The 25,623-nt window shown below is 39.9% G+C and overlaps 1 protein-coding gene across 4 annotated transcripts in view; it reads right to left on the minus strand.

The window, feature by feature from the left end:
• The window catches only part of beta-Man (beta-mannosidase), a 71,822-nt gene that overhangs the window by 41,035 nt on the left and 5,164 nt on the right, over nt 1-25,623 (minus strand). Inside the window, exons 1-4 of one of the 4 annotated variants that reach the window (XM_076213416.1) lie at nt 23,827-23,979; nt 23,561-23,717; nt 8,470-8,647; nt 462-614 (exon numbers count right to left, since the gene is read on the minus strand). In XM_076213416.1, coding sequence (XP_076069531.1) covers nt 462-614; nt 8,470-8,647; nt 23,561-23,599 — 370 coding nt within the window. In that variant the 5' untranslated portion in view covers nt 23,600-23,717; nt 23,827-23,979. Of the gene's footprint in view, nt 1-461; nt 615-799; nt 1,840-8,469; nt 8,648-9,026; nt 9,254-23,560; nt 23,718-23,826; nt 23,980-25,623 lie in introns of those variants that run through there. The other 3 variants (XM_076213418.1, XM_076213417.1, XM_076213415.1) reach the window with 3 other exon arrangements.

The following is a 25,623-nucleotide window of genomic DNA, read 5'->3' on the forward strand; positions in this document are numbered from 1 at the left end:
TATGAATTCAATACAATGATTAAAATATGTTAATTTTGGCTTTTATCTCACAATACATTTCTTAAACATATATTAATCATACTCGTCCCCTACTTTTTAAAGTCAACAACTAGTCATATATATTAACATATACGATTAGTAGGGTCGCGGTTATAGCATGAGTATATTGGGGTCGCCTGAAGAAGAAAAAAAGATGGGAAACAACTGGTTTTGCATTGCATATCCGGAAACTGCAGACGGTTAGGTTACATGGGAGACGAGAGTCTCCTACACGCGAGACCTGGGGCAACGCACTTGCATGACCAACTGAAATTATCTTTAACGTTCTATTGTGTGGCTGGCATTGTGTTCCGATCATCCATATCAATGAAGAATGACGGTTAAGGGAAATTATATAAATTTACACACATGATAAAGTATTATGTGACTGCCATGCACTGGACTGATCGGTATCCACCCACCTTGTAGTTTGGTGCTGTACGTCCAATTGTCCTTTGAAACCCATCGGTACCCAAGGTCGTTGTAACGGTAGTAGAAGTCGCCATCTTGCAAAACGTTGGCCCTCAGCAGACTGCTGTACACTCCTCCAGGCACTTCTCCGGAAATGCTGATGGCTACAAATTAGCCAATAAAAAAAATAGCGTCATATAACGGAGAGAGGAGCGTGAAAAGTACAGTACATAGAATTTTTTTACGCAAAGATAGACTGAGAAGGTAATTTGGGTAAAAGGAAAAATACCCTAATGAACATATTCAGTACAGGCGCCAAATTCATGACATTAAAATAATCACGACTTACATCCATTCCCACATTCCAAAGACCAATTGGAAGGAAATTTCACAAAGCCATGCCTTTGCGGTATGGGATGATTCAGTCTGTAGTTCAGGTAAGAGAAACTGCACGTGAGGCAAATAAAGACGACCAGGAAGAGGGACGGAATAAGGATAGGCGATCTCTTGACGCGCCAAAACACCTGCCTCACACGCGTCACTGATAGTCTCGACTCACCCACCGCCTCCTCCATGCCGAAGCATCAGTGACTAATCACAACAACGTTCTTGGTCATTGGCACATTGTCCTCGTTTTTAGTTAAGCAGCAGCATCACTACGTGAAACATTAAACGCCGTACATACAAATCACAGCCTCCGGTCTGTATACTGCCTTGAATCACAAGTGAAACTGGCACACGGTTTTGCACACTGACGCCAAAGTCTCACAGGATACTTTTTTCATTAGGTTCCTCACATGATGAGTCTCCTGTCCAACGCCTCATCCTGTTTGTACTTTCTCTAATGTGTATATAGCTACATGGAAGATTGTCACAAGCACTGGTGAGTAACACTGTCAACAAAACTGAGCATACTATGCAGGTATCTCATCTTGGGCTGATAAGAGGAAGCCAGGCACTCTTATCAACGGGCTTGACTGACAAGAGGGCAAGTTTTTGAGAACCCGGGCAATTTCAAATTCCATTACAAGATTCTTACGTTCCACAGGCTGGTAGAAATGCTTCAAGAGGTAAAATACAATGCTAATATTACAATCGTCGCAGTTGCAAAGAAAATCCCGCATCCAAAGATGAGTTTGTTCCGTCCAATCCAGACCACAATATCATGGCGATCCATCTTTGCGAGAGTTAACACTTGTGTTATAATCAAACAATAATCTTGTTTTATCTTGATAGATAGGTGATCTGAGCTTCACACCGGCATGATATAATTCAATATTCCGTCAACAATGCTGCCTTCGCTTCAATTTAATTTTGGCGATTTTCCTCCGTCGTGTTGGTACGGAGTGCAACCGACCTGTCGACCGGACACTGCTTTAGTACTGATTAAATGGACGACTCTTCTGCCGTAACGCAAACTCGGACCAACGAGCACTGATAACACTAATGAGCAGGTTATCAGGTGTCGCTCTGATTACAAGAATGACAGTGACTAAAGATATCGCAATCACAAGGTTGTCGGACGGCGGGTCTAATTGTTTGCACACTGACCCACGAATTGCCATATCAGAAATCAGAGATAATGGGTGATCGATCATGTTTTGCTCTATCTAACCTTTGAACGACCGGACCTAATATAGAATTGCTGTGGATTTGTAAGAAAAATAAAAAATAAATAAATCAACTTCCCGATCTGGATTAAAAAAAGAAAGAAAATCGAGATGATGGCAACCTTATTAAAATTCATCCGGGGAGAGGCTCTTCCTCCTTCTTCCATGGCGTCTATGTAGAGCAGAATTGATTGGTGCAACCAGGAATAAAATCCTAAAACGTCCTGATTGGGGTATTTAACCATTGAGAACAAATTCGTATTAGACATTTCAACAGTGCACCTGGTGGTCGTAGAAAAATACACTACTATCACTATAATATCGACATAATTCAATCACTTGTACATAATCTTATGTTACATCCGATATGAAATTAAGTACATAAAGGATAAACGTTTGTTAGAATAACGACCTAAAAACATGGAACTGATACATAACAAAGTGATGACTAATTGTGCGTTTATTTTCTTAGATGTATTTTCCATATGACTATATGACTTCACTGTAGGTGGTCATGCTTGCTATATCGCGATTTTGGGTTAAAGACCCTTCTTCAAAAGCTGTTAGGGATATTCTATTTGATCACGATAAGAATTATTACGGGGTTTTATTTAATGTTAACTTTTTATACTTCAGTCTCATCATTGGGGGAGGTTACCAGTGACCTGGGAGAGGTTACAGGACTGGTAACTCAGGCAGTGATGAAATATGAAATGCTTGGGGAGGCCTCCGGCTTCGTGTTGACAAAATGTCGAATGCTTGGACTTGTGGCATTTTGTCTCGGGCTTGGATTTGTGGAGGTTTGTCTCATGCTTGGGAGGGCCCTGAGGTCATCTGCTTGTATATTTAGATTTGGCTTAACTCTTTAATGTATAATCCTTCTAAGATTGTGAGGCATCTATCATCTGTACATATTTCCAAAATATCAGTGTTTTCTTCTAGGGTGTTTCTTGTTAATGTTATGCCATGGATTTCTCTTCATTGTTTTTTAGGGGCTCTTGATGTCAGGTGGTATGAAAGGCGACGGGATAACCTCATTGTCGTCTTGCCAATATAGGTGGAGGGGAGGGCTTCACAGTTCCCTCGTGCACAAGTAAACCTATAGAAGACATGTGATTTCTGAAGTTCCTTTCTCTCTTGATGCAGACTGTTTTTAAAGAATTGTCTGGCCTTCCCTGTCTTAAAATAAATCACCAAGTTAATTATTTTCTCTGGGTTGACTGGTTTAATATTCCTCTTTATGTTTCATTTTACGTTCATCTTTATAGGCTGATGAAAATGTAGATTTATAATAGATGTTAATTTTTTTCTATATTCTGTATCGAATCCCGACAACGGGGCAACGTATTAACAGACGCTTCCGCTATTGAGGGGGGATGAGCTGCCACGGACGTGAATGAAATAGCCTGGCGACGGTCAGACTAAAAGAAAAAGTTCCAACCAGTACGGAAGTAGCCCACAACTCATTCACTGCCGATTTTTTTCTTTTTCTTTCTTTCTTTTTAGTGAAGTATCACTCCCACGGGCGATAGCGTATGCTACAAAGGTGAACGAAACGGACGACTACGTACGTACTCGCCTAACGGCATCAACCAGAACAGAAGGGTATTTCTAAAGATATTTGGCAGTTTCACAGATGCAATTCTTGCAAGTATCATCGGATAGATCTTATCATTCTGAGTATTGTGAAACAATCGTGTAGGTAACACAAATTGAGAGTAACGACAGTAGTGATTTTTTCCAGGGGGCTGCGGTGCAGAGAGGATAGGCGGGTTAGGGCGTCGTTACTTGCGGCGAATGTCGGGGTGAGGGCGGTTCGAATCCTGCCACCAGCGAAGTTGAACCAAGGGCATGGTTCATTAAATTCCACGCTACAAAGCCCTCTGTGAGGGGCACCGTCCTAGCCTCCCGATAGGGGGGAGTGTGTGACGTTAAACCATATCATCATCATCATCGACTCTCTTAGAACAAAATAGGAGAGAGCAAGAGATCAAAAGACTAGACAGTCCATCACCACCCGTCATCCCTATCCATAAAGTTATCTAATCATCACTTAAAACAGCCAATTGTTTCAGCACTCACTACATAGTTACTAAATGTATTCCATTTGTCCACTCTATCAGTAAACCAGTTCTTGGTTGGCTGGGAACTTTGGGAAGTCAAACTGAACATAATCGGAGCTGTCTGGGTTTTAATTAGTATTGGTGCCACCATTTGTCCAAAAAGTAAACAATCATGGCACTTATTACATCACGATTATAGCGACGACATGGATAAGACTTGCATTCCCGATCCTTCCGTCAAAAAACTGCTAACGGAATAACAAGCACCCCCCCCACGCACACACCCGATAAGAGGGTTGAAATATTTTACCAAAATAAAGAACTGGCTAAGCGATGCGATGCGATTTCTGCACATGATGTTCCTAACCCCCATGAACACGACCATATTGTCAGATGTAGCAAGTGCTAGTTGGTTGCAACTGAGAAATAATATAATCATAACACCAGAAATGTACGTAGTATTCATGCGCTGTTTTGTCTCTGTTTTTCGCTCTTGTCGCGTATTTCCAGGGTGATAAACAGCGGAACAAGACTAAGAATGGATATAACAACCCCGTAAATAGATACAGCTTAGATAACACGCTTTTAGATAAAACTGAGTGCGAGAGAGACTAGGGAGTTCTAGCGAGTCCGGACCTAACCAGGAAACAGTGCATTAGCCCCAGGAATAAAGCTAACATAACATTAGGTTTCATTGCTAGGACGGTAACGAATAGAAGTGCAGAGGTAATTATTAAACTCTATCTAGCAATAGTTAGACCCATCCTTGACTATGCGGTACAGTTTTGGTCTCCTTCCTACAGAATGGACATCAATTTAGAATCAGTACAGAGAAGAATGACCAAAATTATACATGGACTCAGAAATTTACCTTACGAAGAAAGGCTTAGGCACCTTAACTTACACTCTCTGGATAGACGCAGAGTGCGGAGTGATCTAATAGAGGTGTTCAAGTGGATCAAAGGCTTTAACAAGGGTGATGCAAACAAGGTCATCATATTAAAACAACAGGGCAGGACTCGCAGTAATGGTTATAAACTGGACAAATTTAGATTTAAAAAGGAAATAGGTAAGAATTGGTTTACTGATAGGGTGGTTGACGAATGGAATAATCTTAGTAACCATGTAGTAAGCGCTGAAACTATCAGTTATTTTAAGAAACGATTAGATAACTTTATGGATGGGGATGACAGGTGGTGATGGATACGGAGCTGCCTAGTGTAGGCCTTATAGTCTCTTGCAGTCTCCTTCATTCTTATGTTAAGAACAATAAGGTCATGGTGATTTATAAGTATTGGTAAAATAAGTGAGCGCAGTATGACTCTCATAATGTCAATTTGAGCTCGCCAAGTACTTGCTCGCGCCAGATCGTAATCATACGATCAACTCGATCACCACTCCCGCCTTCACGAGAGCCATGCATCTCTAACTGTAATGGGACCTTTCGCAGTGAGCGATTTGATACCAGACACCGCCAGATTTTGTAATTCTTGCCGGAAAATAAATACTTTTTTGGGCAAGTATTATAAGCTTACAGAGGTGTATCGTTGTACATTATTGTGTCTGAAATTTAAGTCAATTAATTTCATGATTGCAAACGGCATATAGCATTGTTTGAGCCTCTATTTATAATTACAGATGATATTCGTAAAACAGCCTATAATTGTATCAAGCCAAGCAATTTGTCATTTTCTACCGACTTCAATGGACGTATACTGATATATACTTTTATTTGAATGCACCAAGCAATAGGCAAATCCATGTAATGTATAGAAAATATAATTTTGCATCGAAGACTTAATTTTTTCGGTACGATTACTAACCCTCGGCTTCTTGAATCTGACGTGCAGTCTGCCACGGCACACGTAAAATTAGTCATATTTGTTTGAAAATAGCTCCCAGCAGATCTAAGAGGCTATTGTTTATACAAACGTCGTTCACTTCAGTATACTCATACGTCTGCCACCACTGTTGTTATCTTTTATCTCACCGATTATCTTCATATACAGGACGTGACAGTGATATCCATTATTTTTCAACACTCTCAGATAAAATGCACAAACCGAAATCAACATCCTCTTATTTTTACTGCTCATACTTCAGTAAAAATAATTACCTATTTTTAGTTTTATCTTATAATTAAATTAACAAAGCCTTATCACACACCAGTAAGTAAAAATTATAACATTAAGAGTCATGTTTTTAATTTTAAATACACTTATGCAGCAATTTATATTTTTAATATTGGTTTCCAAATTAGCTAAGTCACCCCTTTGCCTCGTGAAATCCGAGACAATTGAAAATTCTAGCGCTAATAGGAATCTGCGAGCCTGACTGCGAAAGGTCCCATTTACTAAAACAGCATCACGAGTTCCAAACAAGAAACTACGCTTTGCAAAAGTTTCTTGAAAATATATATGTTTTGCAAAAGGTTAATAAAAATTAATACGTTTTGCAAAAGGTTAATTAAAAAAACTAATACGTTTTGCAAAAGTTTCATAATAATAAATACGTTTTGCATAGGCTGGTTCACGCGTGCTCGGTCCTTTCCTCCACCAATGGAAATATTTCTGCTACTGCTGCTACCAGAACCGGTTCTACCTGGTTGGTATTTACCGATTTGGAACTCAAACTCTAACTAGGAGTTTCACGACACCTTTCCTCCCAAGGGTAGTAGGATGTGGTTCCCTAGTCTGAATAAAACCACCCAGTGACATCCACAAAAATGTATAATTCATGATCGGTTACCTACTTTGGACTGTGATTTACACGATGTTTCTATCCTAGTGGGCACGATGAGAGATCAGAGATAAGTTTGACACCCCTTGCGTCAGAGGTGTGTAGCCATGTAAAGCAATTTATTGCCGGCAATGATAAGATAGGATTGGTAATTATTGCACTTCGTCCTGCTTTTTGAAGTGGTTTTTAGATATCTCATTTGCTCCTATAAATGAAAAAAATATGTGGTTCACTAGCGGCATCTGTTATTCCACAAGGGCAAACTACGATCGATTCCTTCATTTACTTATACATTTTACTAGTTTTTATATATCAGTCTACTTGGCATGGTGGTGAGGTGAACAGAGAAAAATGAATAAGTTTTTATTGCCTCAGGATTTCCTGAGAGAAAGTATGAAACATAAGGTAATAAAACCTCCAACTGATTTGTTTTACCACACCATTCCGCCACTCGCCTGACTTCCATCCTTCATCAATTTATTCTTAAATCAATTCATTCCTAGCGACGGTTGTGACCAGTCGTACACTGGAATGATTTCATTACAAATTTGGATAAATTAAGGTACATAATCATTTTAATGCAATGAAGCTCAGCTAGTATGAGACAATGATACTTTGACAGAAAATCGAATTTTATATCGGCGGACTTGCTCGTCAACGTGTTCGTGTCGACGGAAATCTAAGAATATTCATTTTTCATCATTCATCGGCTGAGATACTGGAACACTGGATTCATTTAAGTTTTATCTATCCTTTTGCGAAATGGATATATAAGACCAATCAACGAACTCCCACACCTTTCTTTCACTTCGATCAGCACTTGCCCATAGACAACTGTTACCATTAGCAAGGTGACACTGCCTTGCATCATTCGTGCAACTCGGTTTTGTTTTTCATCCCACAATTTATGTTCTAATAGTCTTTGTAATATGTTTTACTGTCTTCGTTCATTTTTTTTTTCTATTGTTTGAAGAGGCTTCCATTCAATATTTACTCTTTCGACGGTGAGTGGTATGATCTGTTAATACGAGAACTTTGGTTGAACTAACCCACTAAAAGCCGCGAGACATTTCTTCCACATCCCTGAAAAGAAAAGGATCACATAAAGAATCGTCACCTCAGACTCTATAGGGTGACAATTCTTCATGTGGGCTATCCTCGGGTGTCAATTCTTCAGTGCCATCCTGGGTTCACTATTCTTCGGTTGTACAAGTTGATGACAATGAGCAAAACCTTCATTCAACCTAACATAACCTAATCTTTATTCTATTGTTGATATTCGGCGTACTGGGGTGACAATTCTACATGTGGGATCTCATGGGGTGACGATTATATTTATTCATGTGGGCGTTCTGAGGTGACAATTCTTCACCTGACTCCAAGAAAAATATTTTTTTCTGGCAGATCGATGTCATTCCCCTCTCTCCACACACAAAATATATCTGACCGGACGCAGTGACACCCTCCCACCCATTTAAATGTTATCTATATGTCGCAATAGCCTGGATGATAGCCGCTACGTTTGTTTGTGATCGATTATACCCTGAACCGCCCAATATGTTTGTTTGTGATCGATCATACACTGAACCACCCAATACAGTACTTACATCCATTGGAGTTACGTAAAGTCCAGCCCGAGTTGAATCCGGGCTTCGCCGAGAAGGGCCCAACCAACAGGTGAGACCCCGCCAGGATCATCAAAACCACGAAGAAGATTGACGCCATTACGTCCCTCTCCCGCACGAGGAGAAAGGGTATCCGAGTTCCTTGGCCAACAGCAGGTTTCTGGGGGTTAAAGAGTCGAAGGTCAAATTTGAACGGTACTAAGGGAGGCGAAGATGAAAACGCATACCACCAAGAACCTCGTTAATATAGTTAAGAATATTTTACCCTTTTGCTGCGTCGGTGGTCAAAACAGAGGAAGGATTAATTGATAACCACCATAGGAGAAAAGACAAAAGGAAGTGTAGTAGTGGACGATCTGTAGTAGGTCGTTGATGGCATCGTCAATTCCATCCAAGATTTCATGTCACACTGTTCTTATAAAAACATATTGCGGTTCACGATGGTAATTTTCAACCGTACGCCTATCATCCTCTGAGCATATATTACACATGGTGTGATGTAACATAATATCAGCTACCAACAAAATAAGGTAGTTTACGTGTTAGTGCGGTCGCGCTTTGTCCGACGCGACACTGCTTTTGAATCCAGTCGATAACTGTCACTTGTCGTCCTCCGACCACAAAATACACGGGGAGGGAGGGAGCAAAGGGGACAACAACTTCAGTCGCAGCTATGCACCAGGTGTAAGCTCGTATTTTTTCCAACTTCTGTTTTAGTTCCGCCGCAGGTCTGGGACATGAACTGCGTTGGACGGCGCGAAGCACAAATATGAACAATAGAATATAGTGACCCTGCCCCCCACCCCCCAAGAGGAAAGGTTCCCTCTGCCGCTCTACAGCTGCAAGCATCTCTTCTTTTTCCCACTGCCACACTTGATAGTTCTCAGCATTTCTAAAAATAATTACATTGTCATATGTCGCCGAGCAAAGTTGTCGGTGCCCTTTCTTTGAAGAGAAGAATGGTTAGCAGATGAATCCCACTTCTGCACCTGCTACCAACCGCCGAGATAATGAGTAAACATGGCCTATAGGAGGGGGGGGGGTAACGGGAAGTGGATCCCTTGAGATAGAGAATATTCGCTATCCAAGGGATGTCACAGAGATGAATAAAATGATTCGACTAATGCGAGAATATAAATGAAAATGCCACCCGGTAGCCTACGTAAGGGGTCATTCTCTTGTCTTTCTTTGTAGAGTTGTATATATATATATTTTTTTTTTATAATGAAGTAGCAAAGAAATTAATTTTGCCGTTTACTACTTGAATGGCAATAACCCATGTAGTCTTCTTACTATGGTAATAAGCGTGGCATGTGTATTTACGTATAGATGAAACGGGCAACCCTACCTAAACTTGTAAAAACAACGTATACATTTGTCGCACGTTGACTGTAGATTTCATTGCAGTTTGTGACCATCTTAAATGTGTATTTCCAATTATTTTTGTTACCTTTTTATTTCAATCTATTGTACTGATGTTTTCATTGTAATAATTACTTGAACCATTTGAATGTACAAGTATTTATAAAAAATATTTGTATACATCTCGCATTTCATTTTTGTAATTCACCTTTCACTATGTTCAGAATACTTTCTCTTGAAAAGTTGTTAACTCCTCTCCACCTAATTTAAGCTTAAGAGTCAACGACTTGTGGTGTCCCAGTTTTTTTTTTTTTTTTATCTACTGTACTTAGTTTTTAAATTGCTTATTGTTTTAATCTGGGCTCTACAAAATTTGAAGCTAATCCAGAAGTTGGTACATCTATGTGGAAAAGTGTTTTTTTTTTTTTTTTTTTTTATATCATTCAGACTTTTCATGGCCTGATTTTCTCTTATACCAGACCAGATTTTCTCTTCTAGTTTTATAAATTCCATTTCATGACCTAAATACTATCAAGCTACCACTTTCTCTTTTTTCTTTCAATGGCTTTAATTCTTTTTCATACATTTTATCAGCAAGATTGGGAACCAATCTGGTCACTGCCCTCAATCTTATCCACATCCTTCATTTTAAGTGATCACACAACCACTGCATATTCCAATCTAGAATGTATAAGGCACTAATCTTTTCATTATCTACTCATCTAGCAACCAATAGATATAAATATATATATATATATATATATATATGTATGTATGTATATATATATACATATATATATATATAATATAGATATATATATATATATATATTCTCTTGCAGGCAGACGAGGTTAAATGCTATTGAAGATTCATTTTTGATTATCTTCTTGCGTATAGTCTCTATACGTCGTATATTTGACTTATCATTTTCTGTAAGTCTGTTTTGGATATCTCTTATTTTGGCCGACGTTTCGGAACTCTCTTGTTCCATCTTCTAGGGCGATTTGTTGTGTCAAGTTTTCTGTGTAGATTATATATATATGATGTACGGATCATGGACACTGTGTCGAGGAAAATTTGGATATTCATGATCCATGATCTGTACATCATATATATATAATCTACACAGAAAACTTGACACAACAAATCGCCCTAGAAGATGGAACAAGAGAGTTCCGAAACGTCGGCCAATATAAGAGATCTCCTAAACAGACTTACAGAAAATGATAAGTCAAATATTCGTCGTATAGAGACTATACGAAAAAGAAGATAATCAAAAATGAATCTTCAATAGCTTTTAACCTCGTCTGCCTGCAAGAAAATATCCTACCTGGCTACACAAATATATATATATATATATATATATATACATATATATATATATATATATATATATACATATTTATATATATATAAAGATATATTTATATCTATATATATATATTCTATATACATATATATATATTTATATATATATATATATATATATATATATATATATATGTATATATATATATATATATATATATGTACACAGGCAAAATTACAACCTTAACTACTACCCACCAGAAAGTCACCCTCAAAAAGAAAAAATTAAAAAAAAAATGTGCATGAGAGAGAGAAAAAACTCACAGGACAAGAAAAAATAATTGTTGCAACACCTAAACATCATAACTAATACAGAGCACAGAGAAATAAAACTGAGAAAAACATACAAATACAACAGATGTAAAAACAACAAGCATATGTGGAGAACTAATAATAACAATCTATTTATAATGGGAGGTGGAAAGGGAGTTGGAAGATAGGGTTGATGAAAGAGTATTGGGATGTTTTGGACACATGGAATGAATAAGTGACCAGGAGAGGGCAACCGAGGATGGGATGGATGGATGGGGGTGAGGAGGATGTCTGTTGAGTAAGGAGGACAGAGAGCAGAGGATGGGGGTAAGTGGAGAGTGACTGTGTGTAGATGATGCTGTGATGCATGGAAGGGAGTGGGTGAGGGATGGAAGGGAGTTAGGGAGTGGCTGTGTGTGAATCATATTTTGGCACAGCCTGAAGGGGTTTCTTCCCATCTTCTCTTTTTCTGCGTGAGGGGATGGGGGAGGGTTGCCAATTAAATGAAGCAGCCTTGCTGTGGATGTGCTGTGTTGTGCTGCAATGCTTCTGACCCAGAACAATGGGTGAGATGCAGGGATGACCAGTCATCCAGGAGGAGCCAAGAAATGAGGGAGGGAGGGGTAGTGAATGAGAGTGGAGTGAGTAGGGCTGGAATGGGTGAACTGGAATTATACCTTTTGACTTTGGCTACCTTCCTTGTAGGAGGGAAGAAGCCCTTGGTATATGTATCTATCTATATACCAAGGGCTTTTTTTCCCCTTTATATAGGAGGTAGCCAAGTCAAAGGCACCCACCCATTTCATTCCCATCCACCATCCATGTTTCCATCTTATCTTAGCTCCTTGTGGATGAAGGGTCATCCCTGTCTCCTGTCCATTGCCTAGGTTGGAAGCAATGTAGCAAGACACAGCTTATCCATAGCAGGACCTTTTCACTTCCAAAGCTACCCTCCCCCTCTCCATTTTCTCATGCAGAATATAGAGAAGATGGGAAGAAATCCCTTCGGGCTGTATCAAAATATCATCCATACATAACTGTTCTCCACTCACCTCTATCCCCTGCCTTCTCCCTTCCTTGCTCCACAGACACTCCCTTTTTGCTCAAAGCCCCTTTCACTCTATCCATCCACCTCATCCTCAGTCATCCCCTCAAGTTCACTCCATCCATCTCTGCCTTCCACACTTCTTCTAATCTTTCTTCACTCATTCTTACCATATTTCCAAACCATCCCAATAATCTTTTATCAGCCCTATCTGCAAGCTTCTTCCCACCCCTGCTATCCTTCTCATTCCTTACTCTATCCAATTTTGTAACCACTACCATACTTCTCAAGACACTTCAGGATACTCAATGAAGAGCATCCTGCACAAACTGGCAGGCGGCTCAGATGCTACCCATGCATGAAAAGTTGTAAGAGATACAGTTGAAATTTACAGAGGAAGATCCTGGGTCCAGTCTGAAGACATGTTGGCCCCACAGGGCTGAACCTCATCATGGACAAGAGGGGGTTGACAAGTTTGAAAATGGGCAGCTCCACTAAACATCTAACACGACCATTACAAGTAGGTTCCCCTCATTGGTCCCAGCCAATTCAATGTCTTGGAGGAATGAAAAGTGTTATGAGAAATAGGTATCTGAAGATGAATGCAAAGAGAAGACCAAAGGGGACACTGTCCATGACACTGTATGGGGCAAACTTGGAATTTAAAAGAGAGAAACCTAAATATGTTTAATATTATGTGATTGTCGCCTCTGTGGCGCAACCAGTTAGTGTGTTCAGCTGTTAACCAAAAGGTTGGTGGTTCGAGCCCACACGGGGGAGGGTGATTTATGGCTACCTCCCTTATATTATAAGTGAGAAAAAAAGCCTTTGGTACATGTATGTATGTATGTTTAAGAAGCATGTTTGGAGTTATGATAATGGATAGAATGAAAAATGAGAAGTGGAGGGATGGAAAGAGAACTGGAAATAGGATTGATCAAATAATAATAGGATGGTTTGGGAATATGGTATGAGTGTAGTCAGCAAAAATAATGTGGAAGGCAGAGGTGGATGGTAAGAATTTGAGGGAAACCAAGAATAGGTTGGATGAATGGGTTGAAGGGGACCTTGGGTGCAAAGAGAATGTCAAGAAGGGAAAGAAGAGGACAAAAGATAGGTGTGAGTGGAGAGTAGCTGTGAATGTATGATAAACTGATGGAGCCCAAATGGGTTTCTTTTCGTCTACTCTGTAAATTCCTGAGTGGATGAAGGAGGTGGGTCTCTATGTAATGAAGTAGTGGGGTTAAACCAGCTTCAGCTGTTGAGTCCTGCTCTGGAGCCGATGCGTCTTACTCCAAGGTTTCTGAAACAAGCAGCAGGCAGGTGACAGGGATGACCTCTCACCCACAGGGAATTAAGAGAGAAGATACAACAAATGAGTGTTGGATAGGTGTGGAATGGGTGAAGGATGGGATTAAATCTTGGCTAGGCCACTTCCTTTACAAAGAGGAAAGGGTCTTCTGGTATGTAATAAACCAAATCCTTTGTAATTTTTAAATTGTCTCTTGCTTTCTCATTTCACCTTTATTTACTAATTTCATTAAAATTGATATTCACATAATTCTGAACTTCTTCAATTGAAAACATAATTAAATTATAATTGAATTATGTTTTCAATTAATAATTACTAATGCATTTCATGTTTCATTTGGTTGAAGTGAAGTTCAAGAAAACTGTTATGTATAATTATAAAATCAGATGAATGGATAATATATAATCAATCCATGAATTCTCTATCCATTTCAGTTTAGAGCTTTCAACTGACCTATCTCATAAGGTGACAAAATGAAAATAGATATTTGAAGGCATATCTGCCATGGAATTATGTATTTCACACATATCTATTTACAAAACAATATTTAACAAGTTAACAATATCAAATGTAATTGTCTAATTATTATCAAGTATACATGGATATCAAGTATTTAGACTTCTCATATACACCAAAGAATATAGAGCCACCAATTGATATCCACATTGTTCGTGGAACTACCCCTGAAAAAACTCTGAAATGGGAAAATAAAAATATATCAAAACAGAGATACTTATGTTTAAAAGTATTTCCAATTATTACATCAAAACTTCAAAGATCTGGACTATTTGGAGATATAACCCTGCCTGGGCCTCTACTAACCAAGCATACACTTGGCCCTTGATTCAATGGACCCCATTTATGAGATTTTGATAGCAAAACAAAACAAATTGACTCAAATAATTTTCCAAATCCCCCACTATATGATCACAGCATAACATACATACATACATATACCAAGGCTTTTTCCCCCTTCCAAGGGAGGTAGCCAAAAAGGGAAAGGCATAAAAACACTCCCACCCATTTCATCCCTAAATACACTCCACACCCCTCCCACCCTTCCTCTCATCTGAGCACCTCCTGGATGACGGGTCATCCCTGCACCCTGCCCACCGCCCTGGGTCAGAAGCAGTGTCGCAAGACACAGTACATCCACAGCAAGGCCGCTTCATTTAATCGGCGACCCCCCCTCTCCGTCCCCCTTTGCATAAGGCGAGGCAGGGGAGAAATCCCTTCGGGCTGCATCAAAATTTACTCACACATACTACCCCACCCCCCACCCCCTGCCCATTCCTCCTCATGCAGTCACATCATCATCCATATACAACCATTCTCCACTCACCTCTGTCTTCCGTCCTCTCCCTTCCTTCCTCAACAGACATTCCCCTCTTCCCCAAAGCCCCCTTCACCCCATCCATCCACCTCATCCTAGGACGTCCCCTCATGTTCACTCCCTCCACATCTGCCTTCCATACCTCTTTTACTAGTCTTTCTTCACTCATTCTTTCCATGTGTCCAAACCATCCTAATATTCTTTCATCAACCCTATCTCCCAAATCCTTTTTCACCCCTGTTCTCCTCCTCACCTCCTCATTTCTCACTCTATCCAGCCTAGTAACCCCCACCATACTTCTCAGACACCTCATCTCAAACACATTCAAACTCCTTCTCTCTTCTTCTCATAACAAGAACCCATTTTCACAATACTTGGTAAGTCTGATATCAAATGATAGTAAATATACTGAAATTATCATATTTATCAGGCTGATGTTCACTACCCCTTGCATACTACATTTTGTCTCTTAAGTCAAAGGATGGGTGTACTATATACATGCTATTTTATGTGTTGTTTTCCTGTAGGATAAACTACCCTTTTTATTTCTAGATTATTTTTCCTTTATTTCAGTTTTCTAGCTTTTGAGCTACAGTACAACACTTAACAATTAAGAGGACAGCATTAAGGAAATAAGGATATGGGATGCTGGCAACACAACCTGACATGACTGCTACTAGGTCATGTGTGCTGTGTCATATATCTCATCGGTCAATCTTCAGCAAAGATTATTTTTACTTTAAAAATAGGATAAACTTAATTTTTTAGCTTTGGAGTCACAGCACAATGCTTTTTAAGAGGACAACTAAGGAAGTAAGGATATGGAATGCTGGCAGCACAAAGATATACATACATACATACATATACCAAGGCTTTTTCCCCCTTCCAGGGGAGGTAGCCAAAAAGGGAAAGGCATAAAAACACTCCCATCCATTTCATCCCTAAATACACTCCACACCCCTCCCACCCTCCCTCTCATCTGAGCACCTCCTGGATGACGGGTCATCCCTGATATGATTACTACTAAATAACATGAGTTGTAGTTTGAATGATACATAAACAATCAATCACGTAAGCTGATGGTTTGTCTTCAGCAAAGATTATTTTAACCTAAGAACGGAATAGATTAACATTTTTTCTTTAGTTTATTTCTATCTAATTTGTCATTATTTCAACCGTTTTAGTTTACCTGATAGATCTTTGTGACAACTAGATCTTTGAAGTTTTCTGTATGAACTATCTTATGCATGTATATTTCATACAAGAATATTTCATACAAGAATTTAGCATCTGATATAATGACTATATGCCATCTGTCAATAAATGGGAAAGTCCTTACCCTTTTATTCCATGTTGAGTATGCACTGCAGTGAGAGCATTCACAATAGATCCCTTTGCAATATGGCTCCCACTTTCAGCTAACATAATTCTGGTCTTTGCAACATCTAAGGGAGTTGTAAGGGCAGCTGATATACCACCTACAGGTTTAAAGATTATCATTAGAGAAAATATTCCCCTATTGTAATCAATGTAAAAATTCTTATGAATAAAATATGCTGATACCTGTAGCATCTACTATAATTACTTCCAAGAACCAGCTAAGGGAAGTATCATGAGCTAGATGTCAGAAGACTGTCTACCTGTCATGTATAACCCCATCAACACCTTAAAGTACAGACAGATATGCAGCCTTAAAAGGTTGGGCATAAGTCTCTGGCATGAACTCAAGAATTCACTCTTAACATTTTCCAGAATTTGTCCACAACTTTTGTACCTCTTGCAGGAGACCCATAGCTCCCAGGTAACCAGCAACTGTCACTAGGAAGAAACTTTGGACCTGTGTTGCATTAGTGTGGGACTGTTTCTATGTCACTGGCTGAAAGTGGTAGGGGGAGGCAAGCAGTCACCAGTTGTCAGTTCTCCATATGTGATGAGAGTGCAAGAAATACAGTTGAATTTCAAATAGAGATCTTCAGCACAGTTCTGAGACTGAGTCTCAGTCCCTCTGGGCAGCACATCCTGATAAAGGTGCTAAGGGGATTGACAGGTTTTGAAAATGGGCAGCTCCACTGTCCAGCTTGCAGGACCACCCCATGCAGAACCTGTCAATGATCCATCTAACTTACATGACTACAACAAGTAGGTACCCATTGCTGATCCTTCCATCAAAGATTATCAATGAATTCAATCAAGCTTTCAATTTATATTCCCCGACTCCAGTTAAAAACTTACACAAAAATAAGTATCAACAATACTACATACATACATATACCAACAGCTTTTTCCTCCTTACAAGGGAGGTAGCCAAAGCCAAAGGCATAAATCCACTCCCACCCATTTCATCCCCACATACTTCACTCCCATTCACCACCCCTCCCTCCCTCTTTTCTTGGCTCCTCCTGGATGAAAGGTCATCCTTGAATCTCGCCCACTACCCTCGGTCAGAAACAATGTAGCAAGACACAGAACATCCACAGCAAGGTTGCTTCATTTAATCAGTGACCCCCTCTCCGTCCCCTCTTGCAGAAATAAATATAAAAAATTCTACATACATACATATACTAACAGCTTTTTCCTCCTTACAAGGGAGGTAGACAAAGTCAAAGGCATAAATCCACTCTCACCCATTTCATCCCCACATACTCCACTCCCATTCACCATCCCTCCCTCCCTCTTTTCTTGGTTCCTACTGGATAAGAGGTCATCCCTGCATCTCGCCCACTGTCCTGAGTCAGAAACAATGTAGCAAGACACAGCATATCCACAGCAAGACCGCTTCATTTAATCAATGATCACCCATCCCCCTCTCCATCCCCTCATGCAGAAAAAGAGAGGACGGGTAGAAATCCTTTGGGCTGGGTCAAAATTTCATTCACACATACTCCCTCACCCCCCTACATCCCCCCACACCATCCCATCCATGCAGCACAGCATCATCAATACACAACCATTTTCCATTCACCCCATCTGTCTTTTCCTTCCTTCCTCAATAGACATTATCATTTCCCGATGCCCTTTTTACCCCATCCATCCATCTCATGTTTGGTCGTGCCCTCATGTTCACTCCTTCCACCTCTGCCTTCCACACCTTTTTAACTAATCTTTCTTCCCTCATTCTTTCCATGTGTCCAAACCATCGCAATACTCTTTCATCAACCCTATCTCCCAACTCCCTTTCCACCCCTGCTCTCCTCCTCAACTCTTTGTTTCTCACACTATCCAGCCTAGTAACCCCTACCATACTTCTCAGGCATTTCATCTCAAACACATTTAAACTCTTCTTCTCTTATATTCTATGTTTCTGCTCCATACAGAGCTGTCAGCACAATCACCCCTTCATGCAATCTCCTCTTAGCATCCATTCCCAAAAGTCTATTTCTCATTACACTTTTTAATCCCCTAAGGCATTTACTTGCTTCTCTCAACCTACATTCTACCTCCACCTCCACTCCTCTCTTTCCCACCACATTCGCACCCAAATATCTTAAAGCTATCCACTTCCTCCAGTCTCTCTTCCCTAATACTCACTTCCAATTTGCTGCCCTTCTCTCCCCTTGTATATCTCATCACCTTACTTTTATCCACATTTATCTTCAACTTCTTTCTTGCACACACCTTCCCAAACTCTGTCACTAAATTCCTTAATCCCTCCTCTGAGCCTACTACAAGCACAGTGCCACCAGCAAACAACAGCTGACATATGAACAAAGACTGGCCAAACTGGAATTACCAATCCTGGAACAAAGAACAGAATGAGAGGACCTACTAACCATCTACAGAATTATGAAAGGAAAAGAATGCCTTGATAGAGAAGACTTATTAAAGTGGGATAGAGGAAAAACAAGAGGACATGCAATGAAACTCAAAAAGGACAACTACAAAAGAGATCTGAAAAAGAACAGCTTCCCACACAGAATGATAGATATATGGAACAAATTGGATGAAAAAATAGTGTGTGCAAACACAATACAAGGATTTAAGAACAAACTTGATGTTTTCTTTAACCATCTCCAATCCCTGGCCCATTACCCATTTCCTTTGTGTTTACCTCTTGTACCACCCCATCCATGTATAAATTGATCAGCCAAGGCAACACGACACATCCCTGGTAAAGTCTCTCCTTTGCCTAAAACCACTCTCTGCATTTCTAATTCTAACACTCTCGTAAAATCTCTTGACTGCTCTTAACAGCTTTCCTCCTAACCCATATATCTTCAATACCTTCCACAGTGCCTTCCTGTCTACCCTGTCATAAGCCTTTTCCAAATCCATAAAAGCACAAAAACAGCCTTACCTTTTCCTACAGCTTTCACACATATCTGCCTTTTCACAAAAATCTGATCCGTGCAACCCATACCTGTCCTAAACCCACACTGTTCCTCACCAATTACTCCCTCTGTTCCTCTCCTAATCTTCTCAATCAAAACTCTTCCATAAGCCTTCCCAACTACACTCAACAAACTGATCCCTCTGAAACTACTACACTCACACTTGTCCCTTTTTCCCTTGTAAAGTGGAACTATACATACATACATATACCAAGGCTTTTTCCCCCTTTCAAGGGAGGTAGCCAAAAAGGGAAAGGCATAAAAACACTCCCACCCATTTCATCCCTAGATACACTCCACACCCCTCCCACCCTCCCTCTCATCTGAGCACCTCCTGGATGACGGGTCATCCCTGCACCCTGCCCACCGCCCTGGGTCAGAAGCAGTGTTGCAAGACACAGCACATCCACAGCAAGGCCGCTTCATTTAATCGGCGACCCCCCCTCTGCATATAAGGAGAGGACAGGGAGAAATCCCTTCGGGCTGCGTCAAAATTTACTCACAACATCATCCATATACAACCATTCTCCACTCACCTCTGTCTTCCGTCCTCTCCCTTCCTTCCTCAACAGACATTCCCCTCTTCCCCAAAGCCCCCTTCACCCCATCCATCCACCTCATCCTAGGACGTCCCCTCATGTTCACTCCCTCCACATCTGCCTTCCATACCTCTTTTACTAGTCTTTCTTCACTCATTCTTTCAATATGTCCAAACCATCCCAATACTCTTTCATCAACCCTATCTCCCAAATCCTTTTTCACCCCTATCTCCCAAATCCTTTTTCACCCCTATCTCCCAAATCCTTTTTCACCCCTGTTCTCCTTCTCACCTCCTCATTTCTCACTCTATCCAGCCTAGTAACCCCCACCATACTTCTCAGACACCTCATCTCAAACACATTCAAACTACTCCTCTCTTCTTCTCTTATGTTCCACGTTTCTGCCCCATACAGTGCTGTTGGCACAATCACTCCTTCATACAGTCTCCTCTTCGCATCCATTCCCAAATGTCTATTCCTCATTACACTCTTTAATCCACCAAGTATGTGATAGAAGAAAGCTAAAGATAAATGTGGGTAAAAGTAAGGTGATGAGATGTACAAGGGGTGAAAGTGGCAGTAGACTGGAAGTGAACATAAAGGGAGAGCGACTGGAGGAAGTGGATAGTTTTAGATACTTGGGTGCAAGTGTAGCAGGAAAAGGTGGAGTGAAGGTGGAGGTAGAATGTAGATTGAGAGAAGCGAGTAAATGCCTTGGTGGATTAAAGTGGAACTATACAACAATATTAACATTGTTAAAATAAATAAATAGAAAAATTATTTATTTGGTTTAATGTCACTTACAGAGGACTTTGTAACATGTAATCTAATTAACCATGCCCTTGGTCCAACTCACTGGTGGCAAAATTCAAACTGTCATCATCTTGACCTTCGCTACAAGTAGTGATGCTCTAACCTGCTCAGCCAGTGAGCATAGATATATAAGCAAGTAAATAAAAAATTAAAAAACCTATGTTACTACTCAATAAATATCACCACAAATTGTGTGGTTTTAATTTATCAATATACCTGCTCCTGCTCCACATAGTGCTGCTTGCCAAGAATCCACATAATACCCTTGCTTCTGTGTCCACAACTTTTTAAATAATTCCCAGAGAGGAAACTGGATAAAAGAAAATGGGATCTCTCTTGCTACAGTGCTGAAATATCCCCGGTACAGTCCTCTAAAACCTTCTTTTCTGAGAGTATCTTTCACAACTTGAAGTGAGGAATCATACATTTGTGCTTGTCTTCTCTGTTTAACAATCTCCATTGGAACTCTGATAATGCATGCCACCTATTCAAGTAAAGAAAAACATTTGACCATTAACTACCTGCTTCTAGGTAATTCATGAAGAGAGAGGAACTCTCCTTTACATAATTCTATACTGTATACTGACTTTGTAGTGCAGTAAATATTCTCAGAAACGTACTAAGATAAAGTGTAAATACGGAAACTTACCACTTCCCCTGCTCCAGCTGCAACCATATGTATTCTTGATTCATAGTCTCTGCCAATGTGGTGTAACAGGTACTTTTTCACACTTTCATATGTACAGAAAAAGGCAGCAGCTGAAAGACATTTATTTTGTTAGTTTTAATGGTACACAATGCCATGAGAACATTGAGTGTGCTTGCCAACAAGTCCTTAAAGGAAACATTCCTTATTTACTTAACTGAAATTAAGGGGGAGAACTACACTCATTGGGTTCAACCTCCATGTCTCCAATGGTCAAACTTGGCTTAAATTCATGTACGTTGCTTGAGTGAACTATTTCTTGATCCAACATCTCCCAGATGCATCTCTACAAAATGATGTATTTCTTCATGTCTTTCAAGCACCTTATCTTCAGTTTTTTTTTCTTTGACTTCTTGTTTCTCTTCCATCCCAAGCTTAGAAATCTTCCATGTCAATTTTGTCCACTGTTTTCACAAAGCAATCACGTCACCTCTCTTCTTAGCTATTCTAGTCTTTCACCAAACTACACTCTGTATATTAGGGAGTACCATTTCGGGTGATGTAATTTATATTTTCTCAATTTCTTTTATATCTTTCTTTTTTGAAGAGACCACACAACTGTTGCAAACTCTTACCCAAAATTTACAACTGCTGAGCAAAATACAGTACTACCTCTCATTAACGGACATTAATTAGCTGTGTTTGCGGTGTTTTCGCTGTGTTTTTGGTGCTGTTGTTTAGTGCTGTGCAATCACTATGCCACCCAAAAACCACTCCAAATCAACGGATTATTCACATCAACGGACACCGTTACCCCCCTTTTAGTCCATTAATGAGAGGTAGTACTGTACAACCTTTCCAGCCAAATTGTGTAGCTTTTCAATTTCTTTTTTATATTACATCTCCAATGGAAATAAAAAACTGAATCCATCACAAATGAGTGATAGTGCAATGCCTATATCAATGCCTTTATTAGGTAATGCTATAGATAAATATAACACCTGAGTAAAAATTCATCTTTGTGCTTTCACGTACAGAAGAATCTGTTCATGAATTTTATTAAAAATAAGTATGCCATTAATAAAATTTTCATGCAAATTCAATTAATCCATTCCACACCCTAAAGAAAATGTATTAACAACAATATGCATTTGTATTCTATACAAAATAATTAGTTTCACATGCAAAAAGCAATAAGAAATTCATACAAAAGAAAAATTAAACAGAATAAATTAACATTTATCTTCACTTTATCTTGACTGAGGAAAAAAAAAACTTTAAATTCTTCAACAATTTTTAATCACTAATAATCTGAGTTGGCAGCTTCCCCATAACACACGACATTGTAAATACCACTCTAAAATTTTTATACCAACCCCTGCTCATCTTGAATTATTTTTCACTTTTCTATCACTCATTCCACAGCACATCCACAGCTGTGGATGCGCTGTGTCTTGCAGCACTGGTTCTGATCCAGGGCAGGGGCGAAATGCAGGAATGACTTGTTATCCAGGAGGAGCCAAGATAAGAGGGAGGGAGGGAGGGAGGGAGGGGGGTGAATGGGAGTAGAGTATGTGGGGGGTGGAATGGATGGGATTTATTATTATGCCTTTGTTTTTTTTATACCTCCCTAGTAAGGGGGAAAAAGCCCTTGGTATATGTATGTGTATGTATCACTCATTTCAGGGATTTTCTTCAATTCTTTTGGACAACAGCGAGGCTGCTTCATTTATGTGGGTATTATAAGGCCACTCACACTTACACAGCTAGCTCCATTATAATGGTGAAAAATCCCCTTAGTATGCAGATAGATTGATAGATGTCAGTAATATAGTTACAATATATTTGGATCTCTACCACACAATGTATATACATTTTATCAAAGCTGCTTGTACTCTAGTGCATGCTATTAATTTTGCCAGTTCAACCATCCATCATCTGCACTCCATTATCTTCACTACAACCTCATCCCCTCCTACAACTCTTCCTGATTATATATTTTCTTACAGCTTTATTACCAAAAACACAAAAATAACACAATAAGATCATGCTTCCCTATAACCTAGACCACTTACCATTAGGTGCTGATGCAAGAGCTGCTGGTCCAAGGCCATTATATATTCCTCGAAAACCACCAGCAGCCCGAAATCCAACCTCACTTTGTATTCTTGTCTTTATGGTATCCAAAGGAAATAGAGCAATGTCTACAGCTGTCCCAGCTGCTGCTCCTGCCTTAACATAAGAAGAAGGACTTACAAATATAACACAATATCCAAATATAAATCATTCATATCAACAGAAGCACATTCTAAGAAACTATGCTAAACTACAGTTTACTTACTGCTAAGGATGTAGTAAAGCTTGGCTCATCTCTTCCCATTTCAAAGATTCAAAATTCTTTTACATTAAATAAATAAGCTTTATATAATAAACTCATTCTTCACGATAAACTGATTCTAAACAACTTGTGAAAACATCAGTCATCAGTCTTCAAGCAGCTGCAAAAATACAAATATATATGTATACATATATATGTAACACTGTTCCCATATAAAAAATATGTTCACACAGTAAAATCAAACAATTGCATTAATTTACTCTTTCCTATTCTGAATATTGTATCTTATAAAACTAAACAGGGACCAATGACAGGTACCTGTGAGTAAGCAATGGAAAGAATCTTCTCCCTTCTGCCATTCTTAAAACCTGTAATCCTCCTCATGTATATATGGAGGTACAGCCCTGAGGACCTCACACTTAATCCCTGGTCTGGACCCACAATCTCTACCAACTCCAACTGTATTTTATTTTATCTTTTTTTTCCACCTTTTTCCACATAGACAACTGGCACTCAGTAACTGCTCTCCTCCTCCTCCTCCTTCTTTCAGCCAGTGACACATAGTCAAATCATCTAACCTGCAGTTTTATACTTTTCTTTCAAGGAGCCAAGAGATATTTTTTTAAATGAAACAAATGGGTGTGGGATATGTGGAAAGTGGGTGCATAACTTGGCTGGCTACGTCCCTTGTGAGGAGGAAAATCCTTTTGCTATATCATTGATACTTTTGATACTTTTCTCCCCAGATATGTACAAGGGGTGAAAGTGGCAGTAGACTGGAAGTGAGCATTAAGGGAGAGCGACTGGAGGAAGTGGATAGTTTTAGATACTTGGGTGCAAATGTGGCAGGAAAAGGTGGAGTGAAGGTGGAGGTAGAATGTAGATTAAGAGAAGTGAGTAAATGCATTGGTGGATTAAAGAGTGTAATAAGGAATAGACATTTGGGAATGGATGCTAAGAGGAGACTGTATGAAGGAGTGATTGTGCCAACAGCACTGTATGGGGCAGAAACATGGAACATAAGAGATAAAGAGAGAAGGAGTTTAAATGTGTTTGAGATGAGGTGTCTGAGAAGTATGATGGGGGTTACTAGGCTAGATAGAGTGAGAAATGAGGAGGTGAGGAGGAGAACAGGGGTAGAAAGGGAGTTGGAAGATAGGGTTGATGAAAGAATATTAGGATGGTTTGGACACATGGAAAGAATGAGTGAAGAAAGACTAGTAAAAGAGGTATGGAAGGCAGATGTGGAGGGAGTGAACATGAGGGGACATCCTAGGATGAGGTGGATGGATGGGGTGAAGGGGGCTTTGGGGAAGAGGGGAATGTCTGTTGAGGAAGGACAGGAGAGGACAGAAGACAGGGGGTGAATGGAGAATGGTTGTATATGGATGATGTTGTGATGCATGAGGTGGAATGGGTGGGGGGATGGGGGGTCAGGTAGTATGTGTGAGCAAAATTTGACACAGCCCGAAGGGATTTCTCCCCGTCTCCTCCTTTTACGCAATGGGGCGACGGTGAGGGGGGGGTCGCCGATTAAATGAAGCAGCCTTGCTGTGGATGTGCTGTGTCTTGCGACACTGCTTCTGACCCAGGGCAGTGGACAAGGTGCAGGGATGACCCGTCATCCGGGAGGTGCTGAGATGGGAGGGAGGGTGGAGGGGTGTGGAGTGTGTTCAGGGATGGAGTGGGTGGGAATGATTTTATGCCTTTTCCTTTTTGGCTACCTCGCTTGTAAGGGGAAAAAAGCCTTGGTATATGTATGTACATGATACATCTACATAATCTGTGGTTTTGTAGTCC

The sequence above is a fragment of the Oratosquilla oratoria genome, chromosome 31 (assembly GCF_046742065.1).
Source record: "Oratosquilla oratoria isolate Oo_2021 chromosome 31, ASM4674206v1, whole genome shotgun sequence".
NCBI lineage: Eukaryota > Metazoa > Arthropoda > Malacostraca > Stomatopoda > Squillidae > Oratosquilla > Oratosquilla oratoria.